Here is a 23582-nt window from a genome sequence, read left to right as displayed (position 1 = left end):
CTGGTAGTTTGCCCCTGGGAAAGACTACTGTAGGTAAGGTTCAATGGTATTTAAGTGGGGTGGTGTCAGACCTTGCCTTCTTGTATCTTGGTGATGATTCCCTGTTTGATCCCTCCTTCTGATTGACACAGTCTCTCTCTGACACATAGTCCTTTGTTTTGCTTATAAATTTGTGTTAAAGTCTTTATTTGACTTTTTGTTGTTTATTTCAAAACTTTAAATTCTTAAGCTTATAGCTTTCTCAGAAATACAGGCATTTCTGCTTTTATGGCCTAAAGCAGAACGATAAAGAATTCTGACTTTGAGCATGCAGCTGTTGAATATGCCTAACAAACCTGGACACCTCCATCCATGTTTATGTACTGTATCATAGTTAACCACAAACTGGTTACATGATTCATTGCTTTATCATCATGGTAAGCTCTATGACAAGGGTCTTCAAACTCGACAGCTTTAAGACTTGTGGACTCCCAGAATTAAGACTCCCAGAATTCCTGAGCTAACATGACTGGAGGAGGAATTCTGGGAGTTGAAGTCCACAAGTCTTAAAGCTGTCAAGTTTGAAGACTTGTACTCTATGTACTCAATCTTTTTTTTAAAGATCACTCAGAAACTGCAGTTGGTGCAAAATGCATGTTTGTTGCTAATTGATATTATCTTAAGACAAAGGCTTTATGTGGAAGGAAGCCTTATCAATAGGTTTCCAGTTGAAATTGAAAGTGATATTTTTAGCTTTTAAAGCTGGGTTAAGGTGCCTGCAAAGACTATCCATTCTAATCAGAGTTGAGATGTCTGAAGATGGCTTGCAGGAGAAATCACTGCTGTCATGGGCCAAGATTATGATTCAGACACTGACAATGTTGCTTCAGCTGAGACATCCAAGTCTGGAAGCATTCAGCAGTGAGCAAAGCCATGAGGCTTCTCACTAAGCAAAGGCTGAGGCCTGAGTAATTTCAGCCAGTCTCTATTGGAAACAACAGTTCAGAATAATAGTTTGGGATTCTTGGACCTACCGACTACTTGACTGGCTTTCTGTGACTTTGGATTGTGCTATTATTCTTGGACTTTATCGGCATTTTTTTCAGGCAAGCACACTACTAGACATTTAAATTACCTCATGTGGTGGTCGTGTACAGAATCTAAAAGATATTGGCTGAGAATAAAAAAATGGATGGAGGAAATTACGACTGAGCAGATTGAACTTAAATCAGAATTCTTCCTATTAGGGATTCTCAACAGATAATTCCCCAAAAAAGATAAATATATAATACTACATATATTGACAGCAGCTAGATTGGCCTTCATACAATGCTGGAAACAACCCTATACTCCACCAGAGGAAATGATTATTCAGAAAATATCAAGCTGTGCAGAAATGGATAAACTAACTGTAGTACTAAAAAATAAACTATCAGAGTACTATATGAGTTGGAACTGTTGGTATGAGTGGATAGACCGAAGATAGACCATATAATAATAATAAATTGTAAATGAGGAGTGACAATAGTAGTAATTAGATATTTGCACTAAAGATTAATTGCAAATATGGCACAAAATAATGAGATAAATAAACCATAAAACTGTTGATTTAATCATTTTTAATCATTTACCCTTTTTCTTTGTTGTTTTTCTTTCCCAATCTGTGTTGCTTGTATATTTTAACTGTAAAATTTAATAAAGTTTATTTATAAATTATATTTCTGCCTACTGTTATCTGCTTCAGCTTCTGAGTACGGTGTCTACGTGTGTATTCCTGCAACCTTGAAGCAGTACAGCTGCCAACATTGTCCCAGTTGGGTAAAATGAAGCCAGAAAAAGTAACTTGGATCTCTTTGCTCTTTTGGGATTCTATAATTCAGAAGCTGGTGATAGTTGAACTGTTCTAAAGAGTGCCTTTGAGATATGAATGGCCAACTATTGCATTTCTATTTTGAGCTATAGTTTTGACCTTTGCTTTTTATTTGTTAGTTTTTTCTTCTTGTGATGCTATTGGAGTTGTAATATTTTTTCCACAATGACAAGACATTTTATTGCATTTGTTTTTCTTTTTACTATGGATGTTTTATTGCATTTTTATCTTATTATAAACTGCTGAAAGTTTGTTTCAGTGGCATACACATTTCAATAATAAAAACAACTATCTGCTTTTGGCAGTAGCAGCTACTAGAATCAGTGCTTGTTTTTTTTAAAGCAATTCTGGTAAGTCAGAAATTAATATGAACATGTCTGTTGCTGTAGGAGCAGGTCAGATATCACAGGGAGGTCATAAGCCTGATATTGCAATCTTCCTTTGGCAAGAAGAGATGTAAACTAATCTGGCTCTATTTCTGTGTGGAAAACACAGCCTCTGCAGCATAGGATGGGTTTTGTTCAGTGTGTAACTTCCCTTTTGTCAGCCTTCTCAACCTGACATTCTCTGGACCAGTTGAGACTCCCAAGTCCCAGAATATCTAGGATTTATGATTTTACTGGAGCAGGTCCCAACCAACCTTGAAAATTGCTGTATTTATAAGGATTGAGGATGCTATTCACATCCCTATTAAATGGGCTAATAGTTTAAAAGCTCTCATTACCAAGAAAAGAATTTTAAATATAATTTATAGAATATTTATCTGATTGAAGGAAGGCACCAGCACCATTTAACAGGTTTGGAGTTGGAGAAGAAATCAATGCAAAGTTCTTGATTGTTGCAAATCCTCTTGATAAGAATGAAGCTAATCATTTTGTATGGATCAGTTTTGCACCATATTAAATAAAATGTAGAGCCAGTTTAGTGCATCAGTTAAGGCATCAGACTAGAAATCAGGTGCCTGGGCTCTAGTCTAGTCTCGTCTCGTCTGTTTAGGCATGAAGTCAGCTGAGTTGAGGTTGGACCCAGTCACTTTCTCTCAGCCCTGGATTCTGAAAATCTTGCTAGGAAAACTGTCCAGGCAGTCTCTTAAGAACTGGACATGACTGAAGAGGGGAAAAAAATGAATAGGAAACGTGTGTGTGTGTGTGTGGGGGGCTGATAATATAAATCGATCCAAGCAATTGTTTTCCTGTAAGGCTAGATTTTTCTATAGAATTTTCATTCATTCTTTGCGCATTTATTGCAAACATTCCAGGAAACCTTTCCGATGACTGCGAGGCGGAGGGCCAGCAACAGCCACTTAAGGAGGGGCATCGGTACCTTCCAGCCTTCCGATTCCACCCGGGTCTTTGAGCCGGAGGGAGAGGAGGGACTCCGCAGCACGTGCCGAGCCTCCTGCAGAAGCCCGGCGCTTCCGCAGGCCGCCCCTCCGGCACGCGCCTGCCGAGGTACAGAGTCCCGGCTAGCGCGTGCGTAAAATCCGCTCCCTCCCCTCCCCTCCCCTTCTTTTCCTGGAGGGAAGGGAGCGAAGTAAGGGATTAAAAAGGATGCACCTCCTTCCCGATTAATGGAAAAGCGGCTGCTGCTGCGGCGGCGAGCTGGGAAAGCAGGTGGCTGAGAAGCGATTGTCGCCGCCCCTCCGCAAGTCCTCGGTTGGAAAAGTGGGTCTCCTTCAACCACAGTAAGCAGCGATGGCGACCGATAGTAAGTGCCCTTCTTGCGGGCTTTCGCAGAACGCGGGATTCTCCACTCTGCGTTTGGTGTGTGTGTGTGTGTGTGTGTGTGTGTGTGTGTGTGTTTCCTACCTCCTTTGCTTTGGTGGGAGTTTTATACCTGCCCCCCCCCCATTCCCCCCGGTCCCCTTTTGCTATCCGTTCTGCATTTTTGCAATTCAGCTGGAGACCTTTACATGTTTGGGATTTCAAATCCCACCAGGCCTGATAACAGGCTGACATTTTTGGAGGATCTTTTTGGAGAAGGTGTTTGTGTGTGTCTGTCTGTCTGTGGATCCTCTCCTGCTCTTTGTCCTCACCTGTCCCCTCCCCATTTTCTCCTCTCTGCATTTAGCTGCTGCATCCTGAGTTTTTCTTTCCAGATCTCTCAATTGGTCTTCAAATTGTAGTCAGGTCTTAAAAGTTGTATGTAATTTGGGTCCCTTACGCGCCATCCTGCCTTGTTCCCTGGAGTAGTTGTAGATTGCTCTCTGGCATAAGAGACAATGGAAGATTTATTTGGGCCACCCGAGTTTTGATCTGAGGCCCTGGACTGGGCAGCTCTGTTTTAAATATCTAAGGCGGTGTCGATTTGATTATGTTATCACCATCATCTGCTAGCAAAGGGCTGGGCAACATTCTAACCTAGTTACGCCTGAACTCAGAATTGAGTGTGATTGCTGTTGCAGAATACAAGTGTGGCTTTCTAAATGTTGCACAGCAATACCAGGCATCGGAGCCATAGTCTTAGGTGCTGATTGAAAAGCCAGCAATGAACAGTCAGATGCCATCATTCCTGGAAAGCTGCTTGTTTTGGTTTTGATCTCTGCAGTGGCAAAGGTTCACTTTCAAGTATACTGCAGGACATGAAGGAGGCCTTTTGCAAAAAGCATCTTTTTCGGCTATGATGAAATGGAGGAAGGGGATGGCCCAGGAAACCAGCATCCTCCTCTGTTAATTTCACAAGGAACTTAATTCCCCTAAAACTGATACAATATCAGCTTATAGTGAAGGTGAAATAAATGAACAATTTGAGTTATGGTTTGAGACTCTCCAAGAAAAGGCACAGTATGTAAAGCAGCTTTCACCAAATTTGATAATCTCCCATAATCTGATTGGGGATTGTGAGAATTAAAGACAATCCCCATTCAATTAATTAAACACATTGAAATCATATGGGGCTGTTTAGACAGCTGCATTCATTGCTGTTTGTTGAGGGCCTCATTTAACATATTGATATAAACTTTAAGACTCAAATGGATTAGGGCAGAAGTATCTTGTTCTGCATCTGCATATTTAGATCTGCAAGAGTCCCTATAAAGGCCCTATAAAGATTTCTGTGGTTTGTGATGGGCAAGGTTGCTTTTGTTCCTTATGCCTTTAGAAAAAAAAATATTTCAGACACATATCTTCATAACTAAAAACAAACCTTTTGTTTTTGATGAATTGTCTGTTTACATGTTAGATGTTTTATTTTTCTTTTGAATGTTATGAGTTTCTTTCATGCTATAAGTTGCTTTTCATGTTCTACTTGAGCAGGAAGTTGTAATATCACATAACTTGGGTGCTGAACTTTTCAGGATGGCAGTTTTTTTTTCATTACATATACAGACTAACATAAATATTAAATAATAGTATTTAATTTAAAAAAAACTTTCTGTTGTCCATATTTTAAGAGAAAAGATAGAAGTATATGTTGTTTGCATTAAAATTCTTTCTAGATTTATATATCTCTGTACATTGATTCTTAATATTTCTGAATACATGGTATGAATTTGTCACACAAACATTGGCAGAAAAATTTAGGTAATAGCTAAAAACATGTCAGGCTAGGGAATTTCTCTGAATGCAGATTATTATTATTATGGTTCATTGCACATAGTCTGCCAGAAGTTCAGGCTTGATTTGGCATTTTTGTCTACCTTTCAAGTCCTTTCCAAGATTGTTGTTGTCTTATTGTTAATAGTAGTAGTAATAGTATTTAATTTATGAGAAAGTTATAATAAAAGTATCACCCGTGCCTTTTAGGAGGACTTTCTATTAACAAGGACGTACATTATAAATTTCTCCAAAGAGTTAGGCCTTTGCATACTGTATCTCTAATGTATCATTTGAGTCTCATTACTGGAATGAGGATATGGATTGATTTGTTCAATGATCTATTTGTTTGTTTTCTTTGCTATTTTCTCAAAGTTCAAAAGCCTCAACATTTCTGTTTTTCTCTCCTACTTCTTCAAAAGCCAACTTCCACTTAGAAATAAAAACAGAACCATAGCTTGCAGAATTCTTTTGTAAGTATAGACACATCGTGACATCTGAATATCTTCAACAAAGCCTTCAAGGCTATTCTACCATACTACCATGTCCTAGTCTGTGGCATAATTCTCAACTAGTTCCTTTACTATTCATGGTCAATCCAAAATAAGCAGAATCTGTCCAGCACTTCAGTATTTTCACTATTAGGTTCTAGACAGGTTGTTGCTATCTGTTGACATTCAGGCCTCATCAAGTAGGTTTTTATTCTATTTTAGAGATTGCAATATTAAAAGAGAAAAGTTATTAAGTGCAAAATTCAATACTTTGGTCACTGAGTCCTCTTGACTTTTAATTTTAGAAAAGATTGGGAGTGTGGGATGAATTAAGCATGTTGAATGGGAGTGAAAGTTTACAAAAAAGTAGATTAAAGGTAAATATAATATACAAATAAATACAAAAATAGCCTTGAGCCAAAGCTGATTCGATTAGCTATTTTCAAATTGACAAAGATTTCAGCCCCTGAAATTAAGATGTCATGGTCATTTTGTTTTCTATTTTGATTTGCACAATGGTTGCTTAGTTACCAGACTTGTTCTGTTGGGGGATCTTTGTATGAGTTAGCATTTAATTTACAAGAGACATTTTCTGTTTCTTATTTTAATCATAGTAGATTTTAAAGATTGTATGAATGAATGACTACTGCTTCTAAGATCTTCCAGTTGTGCAGTGTGTGGTGTTTTCATGTTTTCCTGATCTTAGGTGCTGAAACACATTTTACAACAATACATTTTAATATAATATTTTGAGTATTATTCTTCTTTGTCCAGATTTTCTTGTTCTATAGGCGTTTCTTGTTGTTTCTCATAGTTCCAGATCTCCATTTCTAAGAGTTGAAATACGAAGCCAAAAGAACCTCTCCCTTCTTGTGCATCTTCTTTGTACTTTTTAAGTTCCATTTTCAGTTCTTCTAGAAGTGGTGCCATTTTAAACAATTGATTTTAGGAGTTTAAATGCAATAGCCAAAAATCCAAAAATCACCAAATAATTCAAATAATCCAAAGCTGTTTCTTCTTGCTTCTTTTTTCCACTTTCTCTTCCTGGAGTTCTATTATTTTGTTACAAAGTTTCAGTTGAAGTGTATTTTTTAGGAATCTTGTTAAGGTTTCACTGTAAATTCCTTTTAGTTCCAGGCAGTCTCCTCCATTTTTCCAGATCCTGCCCTTTTATTCTTTTTCTCTCCCTTCCTGCTTTAAAAGTTTTTAAATATCCAGAAAGCTTTATTGTCCCTTTGACTTTTATTTTCAGCTTAAATGCCTATTAATGTAAAAGTGGATTTTTGTCAATTTCTTAATTAAGTCTCTTAGTTGTCAGTATAAGGAAGGAAGGAAGAAAAAAACCCCAAATCCTTTCCCTTCCCTCTCTCCTTCGCCACTTCAAAATCTTCTTTCAGAACAATGTTATTTTTATAGTTTAAATTCCAGGGTACCTTATGTTGTTGCTTTTTCAGTTTAACCTGGTCAGCAAAAACTTTCTCTTCTTATCTTCCTCCTGCACTTTCTTTTCTGGTCGAGTTCTTCTTTAAGGTGGCCATTTCTGACCACTGCTGCAACCGCCTTCGGGAAAGGGAGTTATGGCCAGCTGGGGAGAAGAGATGCGGCTCTCCTCGACCCTGCTGGCAGTCTCCTCCTTCTTCACCACCTCTACGGGGTGGCTTAGCCCTGAAACCAGCTGGCTCGGGGCGCTCTGGCGGCGAGCACGGATCAAAACCACGCACGATCGCGGATTTCGGACTGTCGCAGAAGAGGCTCAAACCGGAAGATTTTTTTTTAAAAAGGCCCAGAAATCTCTCTCTGCTGCTAGAACTACGAATCATTTGGATTGTTGCAGCCCAGATGCAACCCTATTTGAAATTACTGATCAGTTTTAAGTTTTATTATTAAAACAGTGTTGTATGTACTGCTGCTGTTTTATGTAGACAGCTGTAGTAGGAAAAAAAGAGAATTGTCTCTTGAAAGAAAAGAAGAGTGGGAGAGATGGAATAAAAGTGGCAGGAAGTTACCAAAACCTGAGAAGAAGTTCAAGGTTTAAAAGGATCTTGACAGACTTGAACATTGGACCTTATTCAACAAAACATTATTCAGTGGTAAGAAGTATAATGTTCTATACTTAGGAAAATCCAGATGTACTGGTGTAAGCAGAGGTAGTACATGGATTGGTAATAATTATTTGTGAAAAGGATCTGTGCATCTTGGTGGATCAAAACTAAGCATGATGTGTGCTAGAACTACCATATGTGGTTTGAGCTCCCTTAACAGAGGCACGTTGAGATGTTAACATCGTGGAAAATGGTATTCATTTTGTTGCGCTGATTAGGTCATGCTTGGAATGCTTACTCAGTTTTGGTTGATGACCTACAAGACTGAATCCGTGTGTGACTTTGTGGGCAGAGGCTAGCAAATGGGTATGTGTTGTGACTCTGAGGTTTGAGCCTGCATTGTTAGAGGACGAAGACTCGGACAATGGGGAAGAGGAGGATTTGGAAATGCCTTCCTCCCCAGGACCTTCCTCTTCGGCAATGCCTTCCTCCCCGATTGTGCCTCAGGTGTCAGCAGATAACCGAGAGGGAAAACCTGAGGCTAATCAGGAAAAGGAGGAGGGCATATCGGAGTCTCTGACAGAATCAAGCAGAGGAATGCTGGCTTGATGCGAGGCAGCGTCGCAGGCAAAAGTGTGAGCTGCAACGCAGGAGGAAGGGACGAATCAGAGACTGAGCTGAGGGACTGACACACCCCACAGGGAATAAAAGTGGGTGTGTTCGCTCTGAGAGTTTCGTACGGGACAACGTGTGACTTATTCAGAGGAGCTTCGGAGTATTCTGTGTTGTGACAGCTTGTGTGATTTATATTCCTGCTTTCTTGTCGGACTTGGCAGACAGCGTGTGTGAGACTGCCAAGAACTTTATCGGTTCAAGGAATTAACTCTATAATTACTGGATTTGCTTGCTTGTTTGTATTCAGTTGGAATTTGGACTTCTCACCTCCTTTGGAAAGGTGAGACATAACAGGTATGCATGAGAGCAAAAGAAATAGATAAAATAGAATAGCCCAAGTCATGGATCAGAGTAAGTAATCCACACTAGTTCTCAGTGCAGACCCAAAGAACAGGTGAGAAATTGGAATCTTATCTCAGAGCAGCTTCCAGCAACCTCAACAGCACCCAACAGATCAAACTTTGGGACAGTATAGACTAGAGGTCCCCAGGCATGGGTCTAGTGGAGCCAAGAGTTTAGCTGTCCTAAAGGAAAATAATAAATAGAATTACGGAATACATGAAATTGTTGATTCGGTAGAATAAAAGATAAGCTGGAAAAAATAAACCAATAAAATACCTCCTGAAAATAAGGAGAGACAAACATTTTTGATTATAAAGAAATGTTTATTTTTATGATACTTTGTATAATAGAATTCCCATTTAAGGGAAAATGTGCATCTGAATAATACCAACTGACAGGTTGAATCTACAATGGTGACAATTGTCCAGGACCAATTGGATAGTCCCACTTATTATATGCATTCATTCCTGAAACATTCTGCCCTAAACTTGAGTGAGCCATTTATACAAAAACCTGTAAATGAAGCAGGTGTTGGATCAAACAACATAAATTGGGGTGAGTACAAATGGTTGTCAGAGGGCTGACACATGCAACATTTCTATTTTATTTTATTTTAAAAGATTTGTATGTTCTTGAAATCGTCACAAGACCCTACACTCATGTTCATCATTTCCATTTCCATTTATAGTCTGTATCTGCTTGTATATATTAATGCATTCCATGCCCCTTTTTCCCAATGTTAATTTTGCAAATTAAATTACTGGGTTGCTGGGATGTCATAAAACAGCAGGCTCCAGCATAATCTTATTATTTCCAAGAATATCAGATCCATAGGAATGCATAGAAAATGGAAACCGAGGATGATAGCAACGAAGTGCTTTCTTTGGAAGACTGCCCACATTTTTAAAAAAAAGATGAAAAGAGAAAGGGCACTTTGGTGGCCGAGAAGCTGTTGCTGAACAACTTCATCCATTTATCTTCAGGTAAATAGAAGTTTGTGACTGGCTGAAGCCATTGGAAATAGGTGAACATCCACCTTCATAATGACCTTGGGGTGAGATGGGCTGCCTGACTTTGTGTGTTTTCATTCATGTTGTATTGTTAAGAAAAGGAGTTGTCTCAGTCTGACTACACACAAAGTTGTTTTGGGTAATTAAGAAATTGGAACGCTCCCCCCATCATTCTCAAACTTGGGTCAAACAATTAAAATTAGTTCAATTTCAAATTTTTCATTTTCTCATCTTTTTTATGTGTTTCAATATTTATTTATTTATTTATTTATTTATTTATTTATTTGATTTGCCAATTGTTTACAAGATAATAAGTATAAATGTATACATAGTTGTGAATACATGAAATGGTTACATATAAGAAAAATAAAAGAATAAGAGAAACAATAGGACAGGGACGGTAGGCACGTTGGTGCGCTTATGCACGCCCCCTACAGACCTCTTAGGAAAGGGGTGAGGTCAATAGTAGACAGTCTAAGGTTAAAGTTTTTTGGGGTTTGGGGAAGAAACTACAGAGTCGGGTAGAGTATTCCAGACATTGACCACTCTATTGCTGAAGTCGTATTTCCTGCAATCAAGTTTGGTGCGGTTTACTTTGAGTTTGTATCTATTGTGTGCTCTTGTGTTGTTATGGTTGAAGCTGAAGTATTCATTGACAGGTAGGACATTGCAATGTATGATTTTGTATACCATGCTTAAATCAGACCGAAGATGGCGTAATTCAAGGTTTTCTAGTTCTAGAATTTCAAGTCTGGTGGCATAAGGTATTCTACAGCGAGTAGAGGAGTGGAGAACTCTTCTTGTGAAATATTTCTGGACTTTCTCAATTGTGCTAATATCAGATACGTAGTGTGGGTTCCAGACTGATGAACTGTATTCGAGTATTGGTCTAGCAAATGTTTTGTATGCTCTGGTTAGTAGTATGATATTACCAGAGAAAAAGCTACGTAGGATTAGGTTAACAACTATATGTTGAACCACATAGCCAAATCTGTTGAACCACATAGCCTTGTCCTCTTTCCATTAGAGTGTGTTGAGCAAATCTCTAAGGAAATATGAAATCACATATGACACATCCCCTATCTCTGAAAAAAAACTGTTCGGAGTTTTTATTAGAGCAGTAAGCAAAGTAAGGCTGAATTATTGAATCTTCTTGTGTTTTTCTTTTAAAAGTTTGGAGACAAAAGAAGCTGACAAATACACGGAACAGATAATGCAACCTTGCTGGGGAATTTTCAGAATGGAAGTACACACATATTTAAGTTACTAAGGCTGAGCTACAGTATGTGTCTCATTGAACTTGACATGCCCTCGCTGGAGTCTGAATCTGAGGAAGACGAACAGCTGTCAGGGAGCGGAGTGGCTCTGTTGGCTGTGGAGGAAACTGGGGAAGGGCAAAGTCAGGCTGGGCAAGAGCAGGAAAGAGGTAGTGCAAGGGAGAGGAGGTTCAGAGGAAAACCAAGGCCCACCTTCTCTTTATCCTAGGGCACACAGGGAAGAACAGAGAAGAGAGCAATGTGGGTTGCATGGCTTATGAGGGAGGAAAGGGCCCTGATTCCCTTCACGAGGCACATCTGGGGAGGGAGTTTAAAGGAGAACTGGTTGAGAGGGGCGTTTTATTTATTTTATTTATTTATTTGATTTGCCAATTGTTTACAAGATAATAAGTATAAGTGTATACATAGTTGTGAATACATGAAATGGGTACATATAAGAAAAATAAAAGAAGAATATGAGAAACAATAGGACAGGGACGGTAGGCACGTTGGTGCGCTTATGCACGCCCCCTACAGACCTCTTAGGAAAGGGGTGAGGGAACAAACATTGAGTTTATTTTATGTTGCTGCTGTTATCTGAGTTCCTGGCATCCTCCCAACTGGTTTGATTTACTACCCTGTTACTTCACTTCTGGAACTCCTTATCTTGCCCTGGCAGATTTATTACCTTATCTTGCTTTGTTGGATTTATAGTTTAAAGTTTTCTGTTTACACCATTTTGGATTGGAATATCTGCAGCCAAAGGCTGTTGCAGGTTCCCGGGAGAGTTTTTCTCCAAACCAGAAAGTAACCGGGACACTGGGGGCAAAGTTGGAGCTAATAAAGGGACCTCTACTTATTATCTGGCTGGGTTGTCTTGTGCCATGCCCCGAGTCATCACAGAACTAGAGACATGTCAGTGTGATGGGGTTGTAGTCCTTCATATTGTTTATAATTAAATTCATGTGGCTTGTTGGCCTTTCTCTCATTTGGCCACTATCCTAGCCTTTTTACCAGGATACGGTACCAGCTGTCCTTCTTTCTTTTGCTTTTAACAGAAGAAAACAACAGAGTGTTATAGTTCATGGTTTCTTCAGTTTTCTACGAGTATCCTTCATCTTGTTTTGTATGTATTCTTCTAATATTTTCTATTGTTCTGGAACTTCCCCATTTCTGAACAAACTACAACTCACCTGTTTCCTAAAAGGCCCCAAACTTAAAGGTGCTGTCTATTAGTTGGACAGCTACAACACATTTAAATCATAAAATAACATTTTATTCAAGCTGACATATTCTTTTCTTATATAATAAAAATTCCAGCCGATAAACTATCGCTAGATTTAATTTATAATCCAGAGTATTTTCCCTTCATTTCAACTCTGACACAAAATAAATTAAGAACAGCTACAATGGAAAAGTCTCCAGAAGACTATAACAAATCAAAGAATAGTTTCCATAAAAAGATTATTCATTACAGTCCCACTTAGACATTTGGTTCTCCATAATAGAATGTGCTGAGGATTTTTGCAGTGCAATTTATACATAGAGTAACACTAAGCCAAACTTGGGTTTGTTTTGATTTGGTGTATTGAATAAACCCAGTCTTTGTGATTTGCAAAGTTTGATTTACGTTTTTTTTCAAATGTTAGGTTGAACCTTGAGTTGTCTATATATGATTTATTGAATAATCTACAATTGGATGGTTCTAAACCTCATGGTTTATCAATTACAGTGACTGAGTTCATGCAACATAATAAACATATTTGAGAAAGTCTGCTTGGCTGCAGAGAACATTTTTATAAACATTCACCAGTGACTTTTGTAAGACAGGCTTGATTATATCTTTTAATGAATGATATTTGAGAGAAAATCCTGATTCAGATTTTGTAGAAGGGGGTCACTTAAGTGGCCCATTGATGTATTATTACATAGGTTGTATGTAGCTCTCTTCTGCTATATAAGTATGTACAGGGAAGTTGGGATAATCTGTGGATTCTCTTAATACAGGCATGTTTCTATATTAACTAGTAGGAAAGGCATGATTGTAACTATAGTCTTTGTGGCCCTATATGCTTCCATTATTTTTATATGGAAGTACCTTCATGTTGAATATGTAAAGACAAGAAAAGGCATCCGATATTGCAGGGAAATAAAAATGGAAATTAGTGATGTTCTGTCCAAGCTCAAAGACAACGCAGTGTGATCCAGTCGAGTTTAGTTCTTTACTTGATCACAACTAACAGTCAGAATCTTGCCAGACTAAAATATAACTTTCTAATCTAATAGATATATTCTGGGAAATTCTAGGGCGTGGCTACCCTGAGCATCTTCCTCCCTCCCCAATCCACTTCAGGACTGTGCACTCCTCTCTGAATTGTGCTGCCTCCTGCCTGGGAAGTAATGGTGCTATTGCTGACACTCCTGCATATTCCCTTCTACGTTAGATGGCACATGTAATGAAAGTATTAGCCCTATACAGAGCAAACCAGTTGGTCCATGCAGCCTAGCAGCAAAGTCTTCCAGTTATGCTACTTAATTCCTTTAATTGAAGATGCCAGATATGGCATTTTAAGACCTGGGGTCTTAAAACTCTACATGACTCAATTTACAGTATTTAGTTCTTGCCAGTAAGTGAAAGCTCCTGCCTGGTAATGTGAACATTTTTGCCCTACCAGTGTTGCAATTATGAGATGGAACTAACTTAATATATCTTTGAATGCCATGGGAAGTCTGTTGAGTGGTGTATTTGGTCAACTGTTCACAATTAAAGTGGAATTAAATTCCCTATCTTTTAGTTGAATTTTTCCATTATTGCTTGTATTCCTATGAATGTTTCCCCTAAAATAACAATAGGAAGACTAGTGCAGATAAGAAATGAATAATTAATCTAGCTTTAATTCGCTGCTTTCTGAATTTGCATCTCAGCATTTTGGTGAATGTTTAGAAATAAAAAGCTGAGATGTACTTTAATTAAGAATAGAATTGTATGCGTTTGTGGCTGGAAAGAACCCAATGTTTAGCCAGTTTTTTTTAATTTTTCCAGTTGGAAGTCTTTCATATTCCATTGCAGCTATGTATGATACAATAATAATCAGAGTTCTAATTAAAATCAGTACATTTAGTCGTTTGTTCTTTTTCTGTCAAATGTGTAGCAGTTCATTATTGCACATGCACTCAAAAGATAGAGTTTTTTAAAAATGAAGAAACCATTGATGTTTAAAATTTACAGCACTGGTATTTTTGCTGTTGTTGCTGTAGCCCTTAAGCCAGTGCATCTTGTTAAAATCTCATTGAGGCTGCCTCTCTGTCAATATAATTTACAGTCCTTAGTTGCACAAAAGCATTTGAACCTGATTTAAAGTCTTCATGGCCACAGACTCTGAAAACTCCGAGATCACCATGAACCAATTGATGCCTTTTTCTAGTTGACCCAACTGAAGAGTGGATAAACTGGCATTCAGTCAGTGCTCTGCCTCTTCTATATCATTTTGTAAATTCATTTGTCTGCATTTGTTCAGTGATGTCCTTATAGAATGGGGTGAGAATAGAGAATGGGAATAGCATCCCATGGATGGTAGGATTCAGTAGTACTTATTTCTTCACCTGGAGCGGGAAAATGCTGCATTGAATCCAGAAGCTGGAAAACCTGGGTGATGCAAGAGTTCTTGCTAATAGGAAACCAGCCCTCCTGAGGCTTGTTGTAGCAAAAACAAAGTTTAGTTTCAGATACACCACAACACAACTAGAAATAAAATCAGTCTTCAACCACTACTGATGGTCTGGGATCACAGAGATTTAGATCTGATGGCAGTCAGGTAGAATGTAGAGGTAGATCGATTGGTGAGTACAACTTTCTATCCTTCCTCCTCTTGTCCAATTCTTCAATTTGCTAGAAATTGGACAGATGGTATATAGGTTTTGAACTGGCTCATGGTGACTTCAGCGTTTTGAGGGTCTGTGGCTTTGGCTCCAAATTATTAGTGTGGAAATAGGTATTAGAAATGATCATGATGTGGAAAGCATTCACAAATAGAGTGCATTTATTGATGAAAGTCTGAGTAAAACCAGATTTGCAAATGGCTCATGATGGATTCTGTTGATTATTTCATAATTTATTTTATCTATGATCCTTAGCCTCAGTTGTGTTTTCAAATAAGTTTTGATAAATGTCAACATTTTTTGAGATATGATAGTATCAAAAAACCCACCTTTCATTTTCTTTCTCCCCTCTTTGTTTTTGATAGTTTTTAAATATATATTCTTGTTTCAGTATATTTAAACTTCTTGCTTCAGATCCTGAACTACAATTTGTGGCAGGTTTCCAGATGGCCACCAGCTTGACGGTGGGTAGAAAGTATAGCCACAATGTCTTTCAACTCCACCCTCCCAAAAGCTTGAAGTCTGCTCTAAGAGTCTTTGAACATCTTGAAGCACAGACTGAAAAGGATATCTAACTTTGGCATTTTTGTATCAGTGCTGGAAATAACATATAAGTTTCTTGCACAGTTCTAGGACTACAACTCCTGGCAGGAAAAGCTGTATTTTCAACGTGGAAAGCATCTACTTCTTCCAGTCTCCCAAGTAAATTCCTGGGCTTTAGAAGAGAACTTGTAGGAGATGACCAGGCTGAGCTTGAGGGTGGGGTCAAACGTATCATCAGTCCCTATGCCCCTGGAAGAGACCTAAGTCCAGCCCCTCTTAAAGTCTGTTGACTCTTATTTTTTGCCAATTTGCCTTGACTGTACTGAGGAAGTTACCTTGTCAGTTAATGAAACATCTGCAGGCAAACAACCAAACTCTTAGAGTATTCCACTTAGAGTATTCCACAAGGATTCCACTTTTGAGCTACCTATATTCTCTTCTAATGAAATCAGTATTTGATGAGAATCTGCTGTTTTGCTTCTTTTTTCAAATTATTTCAGGATACAGTGTGCTAAAACTAACTGATTCAGTATTGAAATAAAAATAATTCTATTTAACAGGGACAGACTGGCATGTGAAAGCAAAATCTGTTCCTTTAATTGCACAGAAGGACAGCATTGGAATCAAACTGCCTTTGTAGAGAATAATAAATATTTCTGTATAATGTATTTCACAGAATGTTACATATTTGTCACATTGAAATCATATATATATTTGTCACATTGAAATCACTATATATATATAGTGTTGATGGTTGTTGTTTTGTGCCATTTGTCATTTCTTAGTGACTGCATATATATTTTCTCCAGAAGAGTACTGATATACCACTTCTTATTTGAATAATCCTAAAACTATTTCCAGTAGCAATAAAAATACAATACAAATTTAGGTCTATAAAAGCAGGAGGAAAAAAACAACAAAGAAAAATGTGCACAATATTTTTAAAACAAGTAACAAATATTAGCGGATGGAGACTAATAGATGGTTTTTAAAGACATTTAAAATGCATTAATTTCAGGGACTCTCTTTTATGGTTATTCCACACTGTAGATGTCATTGAAGAGAAAGCTTGTGTCCAAGTCAGTAATGAACAATTTGCAAGGAGTTGCATGGAGAACAAGACCCTAGCTTGCTAAACTATTAAGGTAGCTCAGATGTTGAAGGCATTTATATTTGTTAGCTTTATTTACATAGAGAAAGGCAACTTGTAAGATTTGTGTGACTCCTTGCTTCCCTTGGTAGGATCTTGAAACTGATTAGCTTATGCTACCACCCCTGTCACAATGTGAAGCTCCACTGTGATCAGCAGGAGAAAAAGGGGATAAAGTGGTCAGAGAAAAAAACACCCAAACAATCCATTATCTGTAGAGCGAACTGATCTTTATGGATGTTCTTCTATGTTTTCTCAAAAATAAGACCTAGTCTAAAATAAGCACTAGGGCTTAATTTTGGGGATGTCTTATTTTTTTCCCCATGTACAGGAGGCCCACTTCTTCTGCTTGCTTGCAGCCACAATGGAGCAGGCAATGGTGGGGCGCAGTGGGAAGGTGGGCATGGAGGCTCATCTTTGCGTCTCTTGGCTTTCTTGTGGCCCATGCAGCATGTCGGGATCACCTGCCTTCCCCCCATGCCTGTCTGCTGCCGGGGCTGCTGTGCGAGCCTCCCATGGCTGCCCACCTGCTTCGGCCCACCAACTCTCGGCTTTCCTGCATGATGCGTCCAGATCGTGTGCCTCTGCCTGCTGCTTGGACAGGCAATCAACTCACCTATGCTGTGCAGGCTGCGGCTGCTGCCAGACACCGTCGGCCCCTTGCTGCCTCCAATGCTGGCCATGCCCCCCACTGATGATGACCTTAACTCGGACTTATTTTTTGGGTAGGGCTTATATTAGAAGTATGCTAAAAATCAGGTGAGGGCTTCTTTTCGGGGTAGGTCTTATTTTAGGGTAGTATAGGGAAGTTTTTTCTGTCTATGGAAGAAACAGAAAAAGGACATCTGGATGATAGAGAAAGGAGGCTAAAGAGAGATAAAGAGCGATCCATTCTTGAGTTTGGTTCCATCTTCCAGAGCTGTGATGTAACTGCCAGTTATTTTCCTATTGGAAAATTTTACTGTTTTAAACAACCAAGCTTCTGTTGCATCAAAGTAGTTCAGCTAATGGCTAAGAAGTCTCAGAGAAAGGGAAGAGGGGTTCCGGCCTTTTAGCAAACTGGGATAAAATATAATTTTCCTTAAAGAAATGTACATATTAGATATTTTTTAAAAAAATAATTTAATTTTTCTGTTCCATTGTGTCTAATTCTTGGAGAATGCCTGGACAAGTCGCATGGTAAGGTTTTTCAGAAGTGGTTGGAAGTCTCAAATAGATGATTTCGTAGTGAACCACTAGAGGTCAGTATAAGAGCCTTCCACTTTAAATAAGCTGCCTCTCTTTAGTAAATAGTGCATAAAGGATTAAAATCAAAGAAGAAACCCTTAAGTGGAGTTTGTATTAGGCCAGTAGTTTACAGAAGGAACTTTGAATATGTTGTGGTGGATGAGTGTAATTAGCAGGGACAAATTCACCTGTGAAAAATTATTGTCTCCAGAATTGATATTTGATTCTTAGGAATAATGAAATATTACTATGCAGACTTTATTGTAGAGGACCGATATATGATTGGCAGCATTAGAAAACGTAAGTGTATTTTGGTTTGCAAATTTCTGTACAAATTGACCAGAGGATTAAATTATATATTAATATATATATATATATAAAAGTTGCATAATTTTTAAATTTTACATAATTTTGTTCCTTTGGCAATATGAGTCTGATTTCATTTGATTTTGTTTAATTATGGAAAAAGACAAGAAACCTGACCATTGGTACTTTTAAAAGCAAATTTTGTACATTTTGTTTTAATCCAATTGGGCAATAACTTTCCCTTTATGTGCTAGGTGAATTTGTAAACACTGGCCAAATAAAGGTAGCCCTTGACTTGTGACCACAATTGAGTTGTTAAATTGGTAACACGTTATTAAGTGAATTTGATTTTCCTTGTCAGAAGGTTACAAAAGGAGATCAATCACATGAGCCTAGGACAATCAATGGCAATTGTTATAAATAAATGCCAGTTGCCAAGCATCTGAATGTCCTAAGCCAAGGACTACCTGCCATCTCACTCCTTAGTCAACTTTTGAGTTGCAAAGCTGTTTCAAAACAGAGATACCCACCTAGCAATTTAGCCCCATTTTACAACCTTTCTTGCCACAGTTGCTAAGTGAATCACTGTAGTTGTTAAATTAGTCAAACTTGTTAATTGAATCTGGCTTCCCTATTGACTTTATTTATTTATTTTATTTTATTTTATTTATATTGCCGCCTATTCGCCCAAGGCGACTCGAGGTGGCTTAAATAATGTAAAACCATATTTAAAAATAAAAATAAAAACTAACAAAAAGAATCAAATAAATTAGTAGAGTACAATAGAACAACATTTGGGAAAACAAAAAAACCCAACTCCCATTCTCCACCCCAATGACAGCAGATAACACTAGCCATCCTTCTCTGGATTCCCCAGGCCCGCTGGCAAAACCAGGTCTTCAGTGCCTTTCGGAAGAGTATTAGTGAGGGGGCTATTCTAATCTCTGGGGGAATGATGTTCCAGAGAGAGGGAGCCACCATGGAGAAGGCCCTTCTTCTGGGTCCCACCAGGTGTATCTCCCTCAGGGGTGGGACCCGCAACATTCCCTGCCTCCTTGCTCTATTGGGTTGGGTAGATGTCACTGGCAAGAGACGTTCCCTCAGATAACCCGGACCCAAGCCATGAAGGGCTTTAAAGGTGACAACCAGCACCTTGAATTGCACCTGGAAGCAAATCGGTAACCAATGAGCTCCTGCAGGAGAGGTGACACATGAGCGCACTGGGGTCTGCATAAAACCATGAGGGCTGCTGCATTTTGCACCAACTAGAGCTTCTTTGCTTGCCCAAAGGTTGCAAATGGTGATTACATGACCCCAAGACACTGCAACCATCATGAATATGAGTCAATTGCCAAGCATCTGAATTTTCATCACATGGCCATGGGGATGCTGTAACGGTCGTAAGTGTGAAAACTGGTCATCAGTCATTTTTTTCAGTGCCATTGTAACTTTGGACAGTCACAAACTGTTGTAAATCGAGGACTAGCTATAGAGACAAGGGGGGGGGGGGGAAGGGAAGAAAACAAAAGATGCAGAAAAAGAAAAGAAAAGGTGATGACTTCTGATTTTTTTTTTCAGTGCAGAGTACAGGAAAAGTTATAGCCTTAACATTTTGCTTTACATTTCTATTATTTCAGACCATTTCTATAACAACAAAGTCAAGTTAGTTATCAAAACCTAAAATCAAAGTTTCGTTTTCCATTTCAACAAAGGTTAATAAGTTCTTCTCTTTAAGACAGTCAGTTTTGTCATACATGCAAACTCCATCATCTTTACCATCCATTTTTCGTTGTGGGTGAGGCGAGTCAGATGTTTCTGATGTGGTAATATTAGGAGGGTGGGTGATAAATCAATGAGCAATAAGCTGACCAAAGCTGCTTTTCAGACTGACACGGGCATTGCATGTCTATGGGGATTCTCAGTTGTGCCAAAGATGCTTTTTCAAAAGGTACTGGGCTGTGTTTTTCTTTGAAGACGTGTTTTTCATCTAAGAAACTTCTTCAGTTCTGAACTTCTGTCAGAACTGAAGAAGCTTCTTGGATGAGAAGTGAGATGTCTTCAAGGAAAAACAAAGGAAGTCCAGTTGCCTCTTGAAAAAGCACCATTGGACATGGGCAGCATACAAATGTATTCACTCACTCAGTCAATCAATTAATGATGCAGTAACATCAGGCTCATTCCTGTGAAACAGGTTCCAGGACAGAATTTACCTATGGACCAACTTATGCCCATGAGGTGTGGCATCATGATCTTGCAGTTGGTTATCTGCATTGTGAAATGTGGCTGTTGCATGCATGCGCGTTTGAATATTACCGGTATATGTAAAAAAAACCTTTGACTTTAAAGGAAGGTAAGCGTTCCAGAGCATTTGGTATTAAGCTTGCTTTGTTTAAGGTTGTTTCTGTTGTAATAATACTGACTCTTAACTTTGCAACACATTGAAAGACATCTCCCTGATATGCAAGTAGCCCAGGTTCGAATCCCAGAAAGAGTATGGCTAACTGACGAGAGCTAAATAGCTTGAAATAGATCTATACTAGTCTCCCTTTATTCCTTTGTCGGTAAAATATAAATTCAGTACACTCATAGACAGGTCCGAAATACTGTGTAAGAACCAGTAAAACATAGAGATGCCTTCAAGCATATACATAGCGCAACGTGCCTGACAATATCATGATCCAAGTGAGGTGACTGATGTGGTTGCATCAGACACTGGGATGCAAATATTCATTCTTAGCATTCTTTTGGTGTCACTGAAGTTGGTTGTGGACGCCACTGGTTGGACCCAATTCCTCCAGGGCTATGCTGGCTGGGGAATTTTTGGAGTTGAAGTCCAAGCATCTTAAAGTTACCATGGTTGAGAAACACTGTTCAGGGCTATCCTTCTATTTCCAGTCTGGCTTAGTGTTGTGGTTCGCAGACATGATATTCTTCCGATTAAAATCGGAATTCTGATTTTTTTGGGAATCAGGAAGGGAAAGGCAAAGGAAGAGCCGCGGCGGCGCTTTGCAATGGCAGCAGCGGCTCCTGGTTTTGCCTTTCCCTTCCCGAGGCACGCGGGACTGGAGCGCAAGCCGCGCCGCGGTAGCAACTCCTGACAGCCCCAGCCGGATACCTGAGTGGAGCCCGGGTGGGCGGGCGGTACGAGCGGAGCCCGGGTGGGCGGGTGGTGCGGCGGAGCCCGGGCGGGCGGTGCGAGCGGAGCCTGGGCGGGCGGTGCGGCGGAGCCTGGGCGGGCGGTGCGGCGGAGCCCGGGCGGGCAGGCGGTGCGAGCGGAGCCCGGGCGGGCGGGCGGTGCGAGTGGAGGCCGCTGAGCGGCAGGAAAAGGGAGCTGGGCAGCGATTTCTTGGCGCGCGGTGGGAGGGGTCTCTTTGGCCGGCCCCGATTTTTTTTCAGAGGGGAATATCATGCCTGGGTTCGCCGGCAGCAGGTGCAGGCGGCTGAGGTCTCGGAGAGTGAGGACTCAAATGAGGGGACTGCATGTGATGAAGGGATGGGGCCAGGACCCTCAGGGAGTGGAATGCTGCCTTCAGAGATTGTAGAGGCTGGCAGCAGAAGAGGTCCCCAAGGAGGCTGTGCCCAGGGCTGCTCGAAGGAAAGAGCAGCTGCAGCAGCACGGGTGACTCTGGAGTAAGGATGCAAGGTAATGGCCCCTCGCTTAAGAGATACCCTGTTTCTCCAACAATACGGCCTCCCCCAATAGGAAGTCCCAGCATGTTTTATAGGCATGAAATGAAATTAAGCCCCTCCCCCCAAATTAAGGCCTATATTAAAACATGCAAAATGGGGGGGAATGGTGGTGGGGCTTGCCGTTAGGAAGTACTTTTGTTGCACACCCGGATATGGTGCTGCCTGCATTGACCCCGATATGAAGTGCCCCACCAACGCCGAGGTCAACATCCAAGCTGTCACCGCCGGCCCGCCTGAAGATGCAAGGGGGGGAAAATTAAGTCACCCCCGAAAAGACGGCCTAGCCATTTTTTCGGGGCTCAAAAAAAAAAATAAGACCCGGCTTTATTATATGAGAAACACGGTAAAAGCCAGCTGAAAAACCAGAGTTCTTTGCAGGAAGCAAAGAAGTTTTTGCAGTCAAGCCTGGTGGACGTTCGGAATATCTTGGTTGGTGTTTAGAGACTCTTTGTGTTTGAAATATTTCTTAGAAACTTTAGTGTTCTTGGCAGCCTTGCACAGCCTTGGCAAGGCTCGTTCTTATCAGACACAATTAGTTTGAAACAGCCTTTTAACCGTGAAGGAACAGAATTCATAAAGAATCATTAAAAGGTTTTGCTGTTACCTCTATTTCGTGTTTGTTTCCTTGGAACAAGGTTTGGGTCAGAACATTTACAGACATGTTCTATGATCTCCAGTCTAAGTCCTAACCATGGTCTATCCATCTTTTTTTAAACAAACATAAACAAACAAACATAAAACAACAAATTAAACCTTCTTTCAATTGTACAGTGTGTCAGTTGGTACATATTTCTTGTGCATAATGTCTATAGTCTTTTCCTCTTAGTTTTAAATTTACATTCAAATTATATTAATCAACTTTCCATGTCATATTATATTATTATACATCATGATTAGATTTGAATTTCAATTCCACATTATCCTTTTAGAGCAATGCCCCATTCTTACTGGTCTATCCATCTTAGCTCCAGAAAATGTGCTAGTTGACACTTACTTCAAAAAATAGAGTAGGGTGAGAATTATACAGATCTTTAGATTTTCATTAAGCTATTAATCAGCTCCACTTTATGTGAGTGGCCATGAGCTATGATGTTATCTCCACAGGTAAACAATTCTTCAGTTTTCAGCCCATATCTAAGAAGTGGCAGCAATCATATCCTGTACATTAATTTTTTTTAGCAATTTTCAAGTTTTAGCAACTTACATTATGCTTCCACTAGAGGGGGATGCTCATGTTTCTTATTTTCCGAAGCCTCTTGAAGCTGTAACTGCTGCTTACTCAATGTTGCGGTTAGAGTAGCTATGCCCTTATGCAAAGATATATGAAGCAGTCAGCAGGAAGCCACACTTTAATTTGGATCCTATGGGGATTTCAGACTTCTTCCTTGCTTTATTTGGTGGTTATAGTCTAGCAGGCTGCTTGGTCAAGATTGGCTGGTCTTTCCTGTAAATTGCAGAGTTACAGAATAAGAAATACATAATCCCACAACGTTGGCAATTATCGGCAAGCTCCTTGCTGAGAGCAATTCTCTCTCTATAGCAGAGAAAGCTTTTATGTGCCCAGCATAAACATCTTTGCATTGATTGGA

General features: G+C 39.6%; 1 protein-coding gene across 4 annotated transcripts in view; it reads left to right on the top strand.

The window, feature by feature from the left end:
* Positions 1–3298: 3298 nt before the first annotated feature.
* Positions 3299–23582, top strand: part of SYT16 (synaptotagmin 16) — a 105182-nt gene continuing 84898 nt past the window's right edge. For 2 of the 4 annotated variants that reach the window (XM_087952315.1, XM_087952313.1), the window contains exon 1: positions 3299–3556. In XM_087952315.1, the coding sequence (XP_087808441.1) occupies positions 3544–3556 (13 nt within the window). In that variant the 5' untranslated portion in view covers positions 3299–3543. The remainder of the gene's footprint in view (positions 3557–23582) is intronic. The other 2 variants (XM_087952317.1, XM_087952316.1) reach the window with 2 other exon arrangements.

Source organism: Notechis scutatus, chromosome 1, assembly GCF_049901735.1.
Source record: "Notechis scutatus isolate UNSWTSFEM ecotype Mainland chromosome 1, rNotScu1.2, whole genome shotgun sequence".
Taxonomy (NCBI): domain Eukaryota; kingdom Metazoa; phylum Chordata; class Lepidosauria; order Squamata; family Elapidae; genus Notechis; species Notechis scutatus.
This window is presented reverse-complemented; position numbering and strand designations above follow the sequence as displayed.